Consider the following 16,145-nt stretch of genomic DNA (forward strand, 5'->3'; position numbering starts at 1 on the left):
GGGCAGTTTTGCAGTGACCCAACAAACAAATACTAGTCCCAGGAACACAATGGTTGTGTTTTCTCAGGATTGTACAGTATACTTGTTGGGCACACAGCTCACGGTCATTTCTGTTAGTGTTTCCCCATCATTTACGTATTTTCTTTTAATTTTTTTTACTATTCATTGTCTTTAGTATGGCCCAAATCTTCATTGGCCATATCCTTCATGCTGCGTACCGAAAACCTTCCCATACTATCCACAACACTCGCCTCTGTGGGCCCTCCAAGCCCTTGCAGTTATGAGAGCTCCCGCATTGGTCTGCTGCCTCAGACAAACTTGGTCACCTCAGTAGCTGCTGCTCTTCATACCCGATTATAATGCTGAGCATCGCTGTGAGGATGTACTTGTGTGACGGTAACATGACCAAGCTTTCCAATCTGTTGTGGCAAAATTACAGAAGCAAAAACCAGAATACTTCAGTGTCTTTGGGTCCCTGTATGATCCCCGTGCTTCTCAGGCTTTGGGAACTCTAAAATACAAAAGCTAAATACAGACTGAATCTTTCAGTCTCCAACAAAGTGTTTGTGACAGTCGAGTCCGTCTCCGTTCAGGGGTTTTTAGGAACTTTGACCATGAACACCATGGGATCTTTGGCCTTGTTGCTGAAGGCTTTGCGGATTATGTCAACAGCATGCTGATGTGTGACCCCCTGTAGGGACACCCTGTCCACAGACACCAACTCAAACCCAGCCTGTGGAGATGAAGAGAGAGACATGTTAATGGCTAATAGACTTAACAGTTAACCACAAATAATAAAATACACATCATCTCTAGCATAATGTGTTTAAGGGATTGTCATTCAACCTTTAGGACATCACAAGTGGAGGCGGCTCCTCCAGGGAAGATCTTCTCTATCTTAACCACTGGTTGAATCTTGGACTCTATCCCACCAGATATACTGATGCCTAGATCAAAAGCACACACACTGGTTCATTAAAGGAATGGGGAAACCAGCTTCTTGTTCTTTTATTAGTATATTTATCAACTTCAATAAAAACTGTATATATATATATACATATATAGTAGAAATTTACAGATATGTAGGTAATATACAAAGTTGCTAAATGTAGTGTACCGGTACTGTATGCAATGCAATGCTAGCCTGCTGATAAGTACTGTACCCAATGACTGTTTGGTCTTGGAGATGTTGACAGCTTTGAGCTCGTACTCCTGTACCGGGCCAGTGCCATTGTGTCCATTCTCGGTGGAAGCCGGATGGCCGTTCGTACGTTGCTCAGGGATCGAATGAAACACCTGCGTCACCGCAGGCCGGGTCCTGTGAGCGCCGCTCGGCAGTGTGAACACCGTCTCTTTACCGCCCTCTCCGTTTTTGCCTTTGGAGTGGCCATTCCTAAAGGGGGATCTCCCCCTCTCCGACAGGAACTTGCCGGAGGACGAGTGCAACGAAACCTCGTCGCAGTGGACGGAGCCGACCGCGCCGATGTCGGAGCGGAGGAGGGAGTGCGAGTCGGAGCTGTGGGCGAGCAGCCAGTTGGGGACCGTGGGCCTGGCGGCGGGGGGCCGGAGGTCTCTGTGGTCGGCGTCGTATCCGTCCACGGGGATGTCGAGCAGAGGGGTGAAGGTTTGGGAGGTGTGGGGTCTCTCCTTGCTCAGCCGCGAGCCAGACACACGTAGCTTGGCCAGCTCATCATGCAGGTGGTTCTCCTTCTCCACCTCCTTCGCGTTGTGGAGCTCGAAGCCTCCCTGGTAGTCTACACAAAGGAGATATGTCCCATTAAAGGGATAGTTCACACCCCAAAGAATACTTATTTTCTATCAATTACACACCCCATGGATGTGTTTTTATTGCATTCCTAAGCCAATCATTTGATGACCGGGTCACCGGAGACTCCGCCAGTCATCAAATTATTGGCTCAGGAATGCTGAGGAAATCTCCTTGAAATTGATAGAAAATAAGTCATCTTTGGTGATAAACTACTGCATGAATACCTTCTAATTTGCCACATAAAAACCTTTTTGTGCTAATTATTATTCAGCACAAAATTTCTCCAAGATGGACTTGATCAAGTATACTATTTAATTACGAATAAATACATGAGATGCCGTGGCATATCGTGATAATATCATGTGTTATTGGCCCGATGTGAAGTGGAGTGCCATAAATAGTGGTATAATTTGACATATCATGGCCGTGAGTGTATTACAGATTATTGATTTTTCTTTGAATATTATACTGTTAGACTGATGAGTTCTTAGTTTACTTATGGTCCTAGATGACTATTTTGATGCATTTGATGTATTACATTGTGTTGTCCTTACTTACAGAAGTAAATTGTATATAAATCATTGCTTTCACAACACGGTTGCCAGTGATTCGCAGCAAGATTATATAAAGACTATAATTTTAACCAAAAAACATTATGTTGCCAACCAAAACCATGGTGGTTTATTGGGACCGTGAAGAACTGCAGCATGTTCCAATTCAACCAAAACAAAGCAGAATTTGAGCTGCAAAGACATAACATAATGACAAAACTTAAGATCACAGACATGCAGGGGAAAATAAGTGTATAATGCAAAAGGAAGCTGACCGGGAATGGGAGTGATGAGGTGCCGTTTGGGGACTCGTCCTGATGCTGGGGATCGAAGAGGAGGTGTTCTGACTAAAAGATAATAGAGAAAACATATGTACGTATGTAGGAATGTAGGTGTCTCGTGTGCGCACATACTGTATACATCCAGGCACACGTGTACACACACACACACACACACACACACACACACAAACACACACACACACACACACACACACACACACACACACACACACACACACACACACACGAAAACAGGAAAATAATAATAATTATTATTATTTAACTAATTCCAACTAAAACACTCACATGGACACACACACTCACTCATTCATTGTTGCGTTTCATTTTTAAGGTACTGCAATGGAGTTGCAGTCCATAACCTTTATGTCTAACCTGGGATTTCCCCAGTCTGCCATGCGGGAAACCAAACATCTCCTGCTCCGATCACGCTCACCCAAGACCATAATTATCCCAGCCTCTCCAGCACTCAGGAGCTTAATGCAGTACTACATGTCAACCACTAGGTGTCCTACCCAAACCAGTGTCTACTCTAGTCCAAATGTCTAAATGGAAGAGTAGGGAGACTACTACAGATGAAATTTAGCTTCGGCTAACTCTGGCCCATTTACATTGATGTGAAAACTGACATGAACTGACTGACCCTATTAATGAGACTATGTTTTGCACCCTGTCCGTCCGTGTGTCCGTCTGCGATCAGCTAATCTCCGGCACCATTGGCTTGATCGCAGCGAAACTGAGCACACTCTCTCCTTGGATACCAGAGCAGAACCTCTGCCCCAAATTATTCACATAATGGGCCACATGGGCCTGTTATTTTTGCTAAACACATTTCTTTGACAGTACACCTACATATTTTGTCCAAACATCACGCAAATCGGTACATAGTTTCATAATAGGCATTAAACAAAACAGGTCTTTTAGATTTTTCATACTCCAACCTGATTGGCTAAGATTGGCTTAAAAAGTTTGCAGGAGTGCATGCACCGTTTGAAAGAAAATGCCTCAAATCAATTAACACAGCATGCAATTCCCATGAAATTGTGCATGACATTCCTCCCAGTAGGCCGAAGAAGAAATGCCACTTGAACATGTTCAAATCAGCCTCATAGTGGCGCTATAACAGGCCGATTCATGTTTTTACCTACAGTATAACTGCACCGATTTGTGTAAAACTTTGAATGCGCACTCCCTAGAGGCAAAGGAAAAACCTTTGTCCTGCATTTTTTATATAATCTGCCTTACGTGAACGATATTTGAGGATATCATAAGCCTCTACTTCAAACGGAGCCACAATTTTGTTGAAATCACCCAGGTCATCAGGAAAGACCACCATTCTGAGGAACAGAGCAAACAAAAAAACACTAAGTCAGTCATTCTCTTACAATGTAAAACTTGTCTTACAGTAGCTAATCAATATGAAGTCATAATGGTGAAAACTCCTCAAGCCCCTCCTGTTGGCCCCCCTATATTGACCAACCTCATAACTCACGTTGAATCATGTCTAGCCTGCCCCAGCCAGTGTGATTTCTGCTCTAGATGAAAAATCCGGGGAATACAGGCGGTGGATCCTATTGGTTCACCAACCTGTGCGCCCGCCCCCCTCCAGGGTTTTGAACCCAAGGCTAACAAAACACATTTACACATAGTTTTGATTTTGACAGCACTTAGCATTTAGATTTTAGTTTAGTCATAATCTTTTGAATAAAACTTTGTTGTGTAAAAGTCCCTTTGTGTGGATAATAAATGCAGAAGAACTCTTCCTACTTCTGGGACCCATCCCTACTTCCTTCCTATTTTTCAAACTTGTTTTATTTCAAGGACCCCCATAACCCTGAGAGTGTACACAAACTACACATGGAACCAAATAGACCTTTACGGGTCCATTTGGTTCCATTTGTACACTCTCAGAGTTACAGATCTGTACAGGGCCATTTGGAACCTGGAAATATGGAGTGTAGCAGAATGTAGTGAGCCAACATGCACAATATCAGCACCCTGACTCTAGTCTGTTTGACCAGAATGGAACAGAGACTTCATTAGTATGATAGTATCATAGTTCTTTCCAAAATGGCGTGTTGACTGTCCCCTCCTCCTTCCCACCTGGGTCATCTCATCTTACCTGACCTCCCTCAGTAGCAGCAGCTTCTCTGGCCTGTCCAGCACGGCCAGAAGGTTGTGCACAAACACCTCTACTGAACGCTGTGCGATGTACTGCAATGGAAGAACAACAAGGACAACTTCAACCCAAACACCTCTACTGAACGCTGTGCGATGTACTGCAATGGAACAACAAGGACACCTTCAACCCAAACACCTCTACTGAACGCGCTGTGCGATGTACTGCAATGGAACAACAAGGACCCTTCAACCCAAACACCTCTACTGAACGCTGTGCGATGTACTGCAATGGAACAACAAGGACACCTTCAACCCAAACACCTCTACTGAACGCTGTGCGATGTACTGCAATGGAACAACAAGGACACCTTCAACCCAAACACCTCTACTGAACGCTGCACAGTGGTGCTCGGACTTGTACATTCCAAGCGCCCCGCTTAACTGACAGTGTACAAATGGACAGAAATGTTCAGAGTTGCAGACTTGTAACGGTCAATTTAGAACCCCCTAAAGTCCCTGGACCCCTCTTTTGAGAACCACTGAACCACATACGGGGAGTTTTAGGGACCGGGATTACTGCATAGTTTTTGTTAGGGTACCTACCCTAGGGCAATATAAAAAATAGAAGTCTGCACACTGCAACTTGGTAAAGCTCCCAGTCAAGGCTTAATTATAGATTAACGGGGAGAACATGCAAACTCCACACAGTCAGACAGTGAACAACTTTTAACTAAACCTTTAAATAAATACCAGGACCGTGGAGCCAACATTGTAGTTTCCTATAGTGTTCCTACAGTATGTATAGTCTATGTATACTGGTGTGGGCCAGAATCATTACCCTGCGGCAGGTCTTCATCACATGGATCACCTCCTCCTCAGTCAGTAGGCGGCGGGCCATGTCCTCCACCACGCCCATCATCTCTGGGTTTGGCATCGCACACACACACACACACACACACACACACACACACACACACACACACACACACACACACACACACACACACACAGGGATTACCAAGTTAGACTTAGATTCATATGATTATGATGTGTGTATGACTATGACTATCTCTCAGCACATTGAATTGAATTTCTCTATGATGGAGTTTTGATTGCATGCATTGTCTTTTGCATAATCAGCAGCAGCAACAATCTTCTCAGTCACTTATACCAACATGATATCACTACATGTCATTGTCTATTCACAACTTTGGCCACATAACGACATAATTCTGTTAACGACTGTATTTTATTTGGTCCTTACCCCCATACACAAATAAAACATTCCCATCTGTGTAACCTTGTGAAAACTATGGTGCCATTTATTTTCACAAAAGAATCTGTATTGCTGTACTAAAAGCTGAATGAACCTGAGCATTCTTTAAGTACTGCATTTTAATGTCACATTTAGAGGAATTTTAAAGGTGCGCTGATAGTTTTAAATAGGTAGTGACAGGTAGTTGCTCAGGTTGGTGGTTGAATTTCAATATGGGGAAAATACATTATAAGGGTGGTCTATTAAGCCTGTTCAGCACTGGAATGAAACAGTTTAAATTCCATATTTGAGGTAATTTGTAGAATACTATGTGGGGAAAGCAGTACCACTGTTGTAGAAGGGCTTTGAGCGCCCCCTGGAGGTGTCTCTCCTCCTGAACAACGAGTTGACAAAGGTCTTGGAGCGCTGAAGGGTGCTCTTTTGTGCAGGATCTTTCCCTTTCTGTTTCTTTTCCTTCTTCTGCTTTTGCTTCACCTCTGTGGAGGGACAGGAGTCGGCGGGGGAGGGGGGGGTATGAAGTTTGGCATTAAGTTTAACACAATGAAAGCCAGACATTTTATAGGCGACCACAGGAGAATCAATTTAGCTCCACTTTTCTGTGAAGCAAAACTTGAGCTGGCAACAGCTGTGGGGTATAGATATAGCTATTTTCAAATGATTTTTATACAGTTGAAAACTTGAAATGAGACATTCTGCATAATGAGTACTTTTACTTTCGGTATTACAACTTACGTACATATTGATGCCAATTATACCTTTGTGCTTTCACTCAAGTACATCGTGAATTCTGCAGGCTTTTACTTTTCCCACCACCTCTGCTATTGACACAGATACAGACCCCGGGGGCCCTGGATCCTCACCTGCCACGGTCACTTGGCTCTGTGATCTGCTGATGGGCCGACTGGGCCTGCTGAGTGCCATCAGCACGGCCGTCTTGTGGTTCTCCTTCCCCTCGCGGCCGATCACGGTGTCCTTCAGGAGGGTTGTGGGCCCCAGGCTGTGGCTGGTGTCACCCTGGCTGACTGCATCAGACCTGCACAAAATCACACGTCAGTGGTGAGAATTTGAAGGGAAGTTTGTATTTATACAACGCAGTTTCGGGAGAAGAGGCCTCCTTCCGCTCAACCTTAACCACTCCCCCCTCCTTATCAATCACTCCCCTCCTTATCAAACCCACCTACCTGTCATTATCACCTGGCCAATCCTGCCACAATCACCACAGTATAAATACACCTGTGCGCCGACATCTACCTGTTCTCACTGCCTATACGTGGTCTAGAACAATCCCTCCATCCACCCCTTCCACCGCCATCTCCATAATCACACTTCTCTCCTTCTCTTTCAGGAACCCGGGCAGTTCCGGAGCAGAGACGCCCGCTCTCCGAGCGAGCATACATGGCGTCCTCTCCCGAGACTACACCCCCACCCTGAGTCTCACCCATCCCGGGTTTCCCTCCTCCCCCCATTTATCAGTCAATAAACTGTTAAACTTGAGCGAAGGTGTGGTCTCTTACTAAGTGAATACTCAAGTTAAGGTCCTTGTGGACTGGACGCGTTTTTCGAAAAAAAGCTGCAAAAAATCAGAAAAAGGAGGTAGTGTGCAGGGACCTTAAAACTACAAAAGCATTGGCATCAAAATGTAAATGTAAAAGTGCTCATTATGCAGAATGTCCCATTTCAAGTTTTCAAATGCATGAAACTCATTTGAAAATTGAATTGCGTCGCATGGCAATGATGGCATATTTCGGTACAAATATGTACCTTCTTTAATTGAGTATTTCCAATTTCACTTTTTTTTCCACTTTTACTTCTATTCCACATCTACATCTCGGATCCAAATATTGTACTTTTTACTACAATTATATATACTTATACTATATATATATTTCGGCCATTTGAATGAAATAAAAAGACACAAAAGTTTAGGGATAAGGCACCGGTGTAAATATGGCCCTACAGTATGTGTGTGAGAGGTAAGGACTGCTGTACCACGCTCCTCTAAACACTTTCAACCTATTGTACAAGCACTGTCACTAGTACTGCAGCGAGCTCTGGTTTCCATTCAAAGTGAACCCTGACCCGTGGTCCTCGGTGGAGATGCAGACGTCCACCATCTCGCAGCCAAAGGGCAGGCTCGGGGGAAACATGACCTGGGAGAGACCACTCAAAGAGCTGACCGGCGTTTCGGACGACAGAGAGGACGCCGACGAGTTGGTGTCCGAACCCTGGGAGGAAGACTTGCACTGTGCACCGTTGGCCACTGAAGAAAAAGAGAAAAAACCTTATGGACATTTTCTGTAGCTATTAGTTCGCTAGCTAAATGAGAGCCATTTGTCTAATGCCTGATTTTTTACTTTGTTGCGTGCTGGTGTCCATAAGCTCACAACACATTGTGAGCTTGTAGATCAGCTGTTTCTAGTGTGCTACATTATGCTTAGTAGCCATATATGAATCGTTTGTCATTTCACGACAGTTGGAGTGTTTAGGGCAGGCATTGTTTATATAACCGTACTGTTTATTATTATGAATTCTGAAACATTCTAAAAACATACACACGTTGGTTACCACTTTTGTTCCCAAATCAAATGGCATGTCCAGAATTTGTCGCACACGTGCACGCACGCACGCACGCACACACGCACGCACACACACACACACACACACACACACACACACACACACACACACACACACACACACACACACACACAAACACACACACACACACACACACACACACACACACACACACACACACACACACACACACACACACACACACAGGTCACTCACCAGAACACACATAAAGTGGTTGGTCAAATACTCCCACATGCACACGGACACACAATATAAAATACTGAAGCTAGAGTCTTGGAGATTTCCAGATAATGTAACACCGGTAAATGACACTTGAGACCAAAATGCAGATACATACACTTGTTGAGCCACCGGTATTCTGCAACCATCTCCTTATAGGCAGGGTATCTGCCTGCCTCCTGTGAAGATATGACCAGAGATATGTAAATGAGATACAGTACTGTAAGTAGAGACCTTAAAACTTTTATGGGATGGCTATATTTGATAAAGAGTAACCTTAGAACCACACAGAGGCCTAAAGCCATGTTACTGTTCCTCGTCTCACCTCAGGAGTGTGCGGCATTTCATGACACTGTGAAATCCCAAGTGTTCATTTGACCAAATGTGACCAAATGAGTGTCCAAATGGAATCACATGGACCTTTATGGGTCCACGTGCTCTCAGAGTTGAATTAACACAGGAAGATTTCATGGGGTAGCTTTGAACACTTTGGGCTGCTTTCTAGTTCCACTGCAGGTCTCACTTACAACATTTCCCTTTCCATGTGGGGCACGGCAACGGGAAAGGATGGACGCAATAAACTCGCACAAAACGACGCGCCTATGGCTTTGATCACCACCTGATCCCAGCAGCCTGGTGAATAATGCACACGGCTTGGCTGTTTCTCACAGGGCGAAACCCAAGCTCCAACAACTAAAGTGGCCGCAGGAATATTACAACTGCATGCCAGCTGTCTGCCCCAGCCACACAGCCGCCACTCTCTCAGGCATGCAGTAACACACACAGCAGTGGAATAACATATACTGTACACATGACATAAATGTATATGTCTGTGTTTGCATGTGGGAGAAATGAAGAGAAAGGCATATAGAATAGGCCTGCGAGCTAATCTATGTAAGCTCACTTAAACTGAAACCTTTGATAGATTCTCACACAGACATGCTTTCTAATAACAGTGTGTAATAGAGTGCGGCGAACACAAAAGGTCATTGTGGAATGTGATACGCCCTCTTCAGCCGGTCATTAACACCAAGCAGCCCCGCACTAAACTCACTCAACTGTGACGAGGACAATGTTTGTGATGAAGGCTTAAAGGTGTGACTCTTCTGACCACACACTAAAGAAACAAGAAAAAGCTAAGCATTCTGCATTCTACAATGTAGTTTTAATGGGATTTCTTGAAGGGCTTCATATTCCTATGAAGTCAATCTATCAAAATGGAAACTCGATTATTAATAGAAGTATATTCTATTAAAGAATAAAACAAAGATTGTCTTTATTTGCTCATACTGTAGGCACACATTATTTGTAAGTGTCTCAGAAATTACTAATACCAGACTTTACGGGCTACAAACATTTGCAGAAGGGTGAAATCATCCGTCAAGGGCTTCTGCCAGAAATATTGGGAGGGGATGGGGACGGGGTGAGGCGGTGAGCGGTGAAGCGCTTACCACCGTGGCGTGACGTCATGTTGTAGTTTTCGGTGGTCACCTTATCACCTAAAACTGTATGAATAGGCCTCAACTCTTCCTACTTCCGGGCCCCTTCCCTACTTCCTCCAAAGGTGATGACACTAATCAAGGCTCTGTTCCATTTAGTATACAGTGGATCTTTTTCACTTCAAGGACCCCCATAACTCTGAGAGTACAAATGGAACCCACTCAAGGTCAAGGACTTGAGACCCATGTGGCAGAGTGACTTGAGACACACTGGTGTGGCAGAGTGTTTCCAGTGAGCTAACATGCACAATAGCAGCACCCTGACTCAGTTTGACCAGAATGGAACAGAGCCTTCATTAGTATCATCGGTAACACCTGTGATGGAAGTAGGCAAGGGGCCCAAGTTCTTTCCCAAAATGGCGTGTGTGCATGTGCATAGAGCTCACCCTGATGGTCAGCATGACGTGCGTGTGACTCTTCAGCACCTCCACGGCGTTGCTGTGGCTGATGTCCTCGAAGCTCACGCCGTTGGCTGCCAGGATCTGGTCGCCCATCTTGATCCCGTTCAGCTCGCCCAGGCCCCCTGGGTCCAGTCTGACAGAATGAAGCAGATATAAAGATAAACCTAGAAATGGCACCATGTGTAGAAATCTTTAAAGCACAACTCAAGACCCACCTTATTCACTCTTGCTTTTAGTTGAGTTTCTATTCTTGTACTCACTGTTCTGCTGCTGTTTCATGTTCTTTGCTATTGTTTAATTGCTTTAACTGCTCGCTCGTTTTATTCCTATTTTATGTTTTTTGTTTCCCTGTTCTGCTCTGTAAAGCACTTTGAGCTATATTTATGTATGAAATTAATATAAATATAGTATATTATTAAATTAACAGAGAAACAGCTTTCATTGCCCAACTGTGTAAAACAGTGTGTATAATTGGCAATGTCATCTAACTATCTAACTATAAATGCACCAAGTCTCTGTCTGTATCGCCGCACCGACTTCAAAAAATGGACACACACGTTCCACACCACCACAGGAGGTGCAGTGCCCGGTGTCGAGTCGGTCGGACCCACGGTTGTCCAGAACCGCCCGGGCTCTGGACATCATTCTGACGTCTGCATAGACTCCATATTTGGGCCTGACAAAGAACTCCATATATGAGCATAAAAGGGACACAGACCCATAATATCTGGGTGGGGCATGCATTTCCAACTTGCATCGTTGGGCAGTGGCCAACAGGCACCGCTGTAGAGGCTACAACAGGCACAGCTCTAGTACAGTACATTAAACTTTATAATGTCAAACTCAACCAAAGCCTAAGCTTTGTAAAAGTAAAAATCAGACCCGTCTGAACTTAGTGGTACTGTTCTGTACCCTGGTAGTGGTGCCCTCCCCCCTGGCCTGTGTGTGTGTGTGTGTGTGTGTGTGTGTGTGTGTGTGTGTGTGTGCGCGCGCGCAACAGTGATTTCCGTGCTGGGACGGATAGACTCAGAGACACAGATTCAGCCAGGGACCCAGCCAGCCTGCAGGGACACACATTGCTGGGCAATGGAGTGGCTGCACAACTCAAAAAGTAAACATACTACAATCGCATGAAGGCCAACATTTGGGCATCTCTACTGTATTTCGATAGAGACAGTGTCAGTGAACAGGGAGACGGGATCATCGGGGCTGCCGATGGTCAATTCCAAACCGGGCCAACTGCAGGAATTAAGGACTAAGTTATGCACTCTTACTGGATGAGCCACTGGGGTACCCTATATAATTGTTATATACATGTTTGTTTCTTGGCAGCATGGATCAATCACTTCAACAAACCTGTGTGAAATCATTCATTGCACCAAAATGGTGGCAGTACGAGTGGTGCTGTTCCACAAATTCAAGTCTGTTTAATTCTGTTCCTTTCTACTCTCTGACTGAAGCATGTGCTTATCATGTTTGACAAGCACATCAATGTAAGATTCATTGGAGAGAAATACTTAAAATAAGTGGAGGACTTCCATTCAAGTTTCAGCTTTACTCACAATCTGGGGTGATATCGTGGCATAAAAACTATGCCATTTGTTTTTTCGGTATACCAGATAAAATAAATCTATACAATTATGAACAGAATAATATATGGCTCGGCTGGCTCAAGTTGTTTTATGTTTGGAGTTATACCTACTTGGAGACATAGATGCCCAGACCAAACTCCTTCCCTCCGCGGATATTGAAGCCCAGACAGTAGTCGTCCGAGGTGGTGTAGAGGTGGACAATCCTTCGCAGAGCGCTGTCTGCGCTGGCATCTGATGGCGTTCGGCCACTCTCCTCCACCACCATGCGTCTCTGGATCAGATCCACCCTAGGGAGAAAATACTGTACTTAAGTAAAATACTCCACTACATTTCAGAGGCAAATATTGTACTTTTACTCCACTACAATTATTTGACAACTTTAGTTACTAGTTACTTTGTACATTTGGTATTATTATTACAAAAAATATACATTAACCACTTCAGCCCTTATATACATTTCGGCCATTTGAAAATAGCCGATCTACAGCTCACAATGTGTCGGATCGCGACGCATTGTGATCTGCTATTTTCAAAGTTTCAACTTTTAAACACAAAGGGAGTCTACCAACGCGCCTCAAGTGGTACGGTGCATCACATGATGCAGAAGGAGGAGATGACACTGGAGCAGCACGGACAGTTTACTTTTGATTAGGTGCTAGTATAGCACATAATATAAAGGCTTAAACTTTTAAACTTATTTTGTACTTTTATTCAAGTACATTTTGAATTCCGGACTTTTATAGTTCTATATTGCAGTATTGATACTTTTACTTACCGGTAAGTAAAACAATTGAGTACTATTTCCACCACTGAACCACTGTTTGCCTGTACAAGAATTGAATGCTTCCACCTGCATCGTTTTTTGGAATTATGCAGAACGCGTCAAAGATGAATTTAGTTAAATTCATTACTTCTCTCTCTCTCTCTCTCTCTCTCTCTCTCAGGGCTCAGTGCCACAGAGGTGCAAAATGAGTAGACAAACACATAAAGAGCTATCCCTAACTGACGATTATGGGTGTCGTCTGTAACTCTGAGAGTTATAGGGGTCCTCCTTGGAAATAAAACGTCTGAGAACCGCTGCCCTAGTGGACTCCTAATGTGCCATACATAGTGCCATAGTAAATCAGTGTCATACATATTCTTCAGTAATAGGGACTCATTCATGATCAAAATAAGAGCATTGTAATGGTGTGTAAAACCTAAATCTAGAATTTGCCACGGATGAGGCCAAACTGTCTTGCCATGCACGGACCCATTTGTCCATGTACGGACATAACTGATGAACCCTGCTCACCAGGTAGTCTTCTCCTTGGAGTAGCGGATGCCGGGCACCTTCCCCACCCGTCTCACCACCATCCTCAGCCTGTCGTTGCCCGTCAACACCTTGACGGCGCTGCTCATGGTGATGCTCTCCAGGCTGATGCCGTTCACCTCCACCAGCTTGTCCCCCACACACAGGCCAGCCTGCTCTGTAGACGCACGCACGCGCGCACACGCACGCACGCACGCACGCACGCACGCACGCACACACACACACACACACACACACACACACACACATACTGTTGAAGTCTGAAAAGAGCCCTTGAGAACAGTGGAGTTAGGCCCTTATTATACACCAGGTACACCGCGTTGATAAATAAGAGCCTTGTCTATGTCCACACTGATATATTTAATACACATGAATTTCAGGTAGTCTCAACTTGTAAAAAAATGTTTATAAAACAGTTTTTAAAATGCTAAGATATATTTTGTAAACGGTATATATACAGTATATATTGTATCTGTTATATACAGTATGTATACTCTGGCTGTCACAGTCCTAGCTCCTCAGGAGTAATGAGTCTCACCTGCCGTTTGTGGGGGTGGCACACAGCGGGGGAGGGACTCAATCTGAGTGCTAACGGAAGTGCTGGAACAACGTGTGCATCTGTTGTTTATAAGGACCTGATGAAGATCCTGTGAGATCGAAACGTCCTACAATAAAGTAAATCCTTTGTCGAAAGATGGTTTGGTGCCCTCCTGCCTCCTTCCATGATTGCCTCATTGGCCCAGCACCCACTGTCGAAGTGAGTGTAAATAGGTATGCTCTGACAATGTTGATTCCTCTCATTTCTTTTTACCTGCCGTGCTGTCGTCCTCCACCTTGCTGACAAAGATACTGAGGCCGTGTTCACAGCCTCCGCGCACACTGAAGCCCAGCCTTCCATCCACACTCTTATCCACCGTGATCGTATGCATGTCCTCGCTCTCGTCTCCACCTGAGGGCCACAACCAACATGTCAATGTAATGCCAACCACGTTCAAATAAATCAATAACACAATGTTATTTATATGTCAAGTAATCAAGCAAAGATCCAATGCCCCCATGTGCTGTGAAATGCATGTGACAAACCAATAATCAACAATTAATTTGTTTCTGCTATGTGCAATCCTATTAGTATTACTTTGTATTTGCTGCTTATACTATACAATAACGCTACATTCTGAACGAGTGTATAACTGTTACATTAAACAGTTGATGAAGGCGAGTGAGAATGCCCAGTAGAGCAGATATGCCCTACAAAGCCAAAGTTCAGTAACTACGTTTTTGTATTCACCTACTTATTTATGTATCCCGATGGTCAAATTAGACTGATTTTGGGGGATAAACATTTACCTCAAGAACAATTAATGTAATCACTTATACGCCGTTATCTCATTTGGCCGACCAGTTGAAAGTCACTTAATTTAAACCCATTTATCAGTCATTTTTTACTGCACTTTGGCTTTGATGTCAGAATAGAAACTGAACTATTCAACATCACATCATAAACAGTATACTAGGGACACTCCCTACCATCCACAGGAGAGTTGATAAGGATGACCCTGCCCATAGGCGAGCAGGATCGGATTCCATGCCGCCGCCGCTGCTCCTTCTTCCGCAGCAGGTTGCGCGTAGCCGTGTGTGACCCCTGTGTCCCTCCGGGGGCCGTCTCCCTGCGGGACGACGACGGCTCAGATGAGTGAGCCATGGCGGCCCGCCGCCGGGTCCCCTTTCACACGCACTCCTCCTCCACGTGCTCAGCGCTGGACGGAGGGGACTAGAGCAGCAGACGAGAAGAAGTTACTCTTCTAGGATGAAGTGCTTCGTTGGTGTAAAAGTATAGTTTTCTGCACTTTTACTTCTACTCCACTACATCTCAACAAGACAAATGTTATACTTTTACTCCACTAAGCGTGAAAGTCGCTCGTTGCTTTGTAAATTGTTATTATAATTACAAAACATACATTAACCACTTCAGCCCTACGTTTATGCCAGTTGAAAATAGCTATTTTGCATCGCAATTTGTCGCATTCGCAACGTAGATCTGCTATTTAAAAAAAAAATATATACATTCTGCATAATGCGTAGGCTACTTTCTACTTTTGGTACTTTAAGTACATTTTGATACCAATACTTTTGTGTTCAACACTAGATAGAAAGGAAGGTAAACACGGTTCACTGATGATGCTCTTTGCCTTTCCTGAAAGGAAGTGGCAGAGGGACCCTCACTCACCAGTGCAGCTTGCTTTGTAACATGATGGCTGACTCTCTGCCTCCTTGGAGTGACTCGTTGGTCCATTCCTGTCCATGGTGCATCTCACTCACCTGTCTACGTCACAGATAAAAATAAACAGATCGAGTTCTAGTACAACTTGATATGTTTATTTGTACCTGTGTGTACACGTGACGTGAGGCATTTCAAGCATGTTTTAGTATGTAACTGTAGCTACTTTCTATACAGTGTGTAGAAACTATTTATTTTTGCAAGAATGTTCCCACTAGCAATCCAGAGATG

General features: G+C 44.3%; 1 protein-coding gene across 1 annotated transcript; it reads right to left on the reverse strand.

The window, feature by feature from the left end:
• Window positions 1-589: 589 nt before the first annotated feature.
• LOC308332832 (PDZ domain-containing protein 7-like) lies at window positions 590-15,338 on the reverse strand (the record flags this gene model as incomplete). The annotated part of the gene is made up of 16 exons (XM_080788939.1): window positions 590-733; window positions 847-947; window positions 1,164-1,754; window positions 2,595-2,666; window positions 3,864-3,955; window positions 4,741-4,832; window positions 5,578-5,660; window positions 6,342-6,491; window positions 6,876-7,048; window positions 8,056-8,275; window positions 8,951-9,011; window positions 10,718-10,865; window positions 12,435-12,611; window positions 13,619-13,793; window positions 14,448-14,585; window positions 15,164-15,338. The coding sequence occupies 16 exons, from the start codon at window positions 15,336-15,338 to the stop codon at window positions 590-592; spliced, it is 2,592 nt and encodes an 863-aa protein (XP_080645065.1).
• Between the last annotated feature and the right edge of the window lie 807 nt (window positions 15,339-16,145).

Source organism: Protomyctophum bolini (assembly GCF_963924005.1).
Source record: "Protomyctophum bolini genome assembly, chromosome: 18".
Taxonomy (NCBI): domain Eukaryota; kingdom Metazoa; phylum Chordata; class Actinopteri; order Myctophiformes; family Myctophidae; genus Protomyctophum; species Protomyctophum bolini.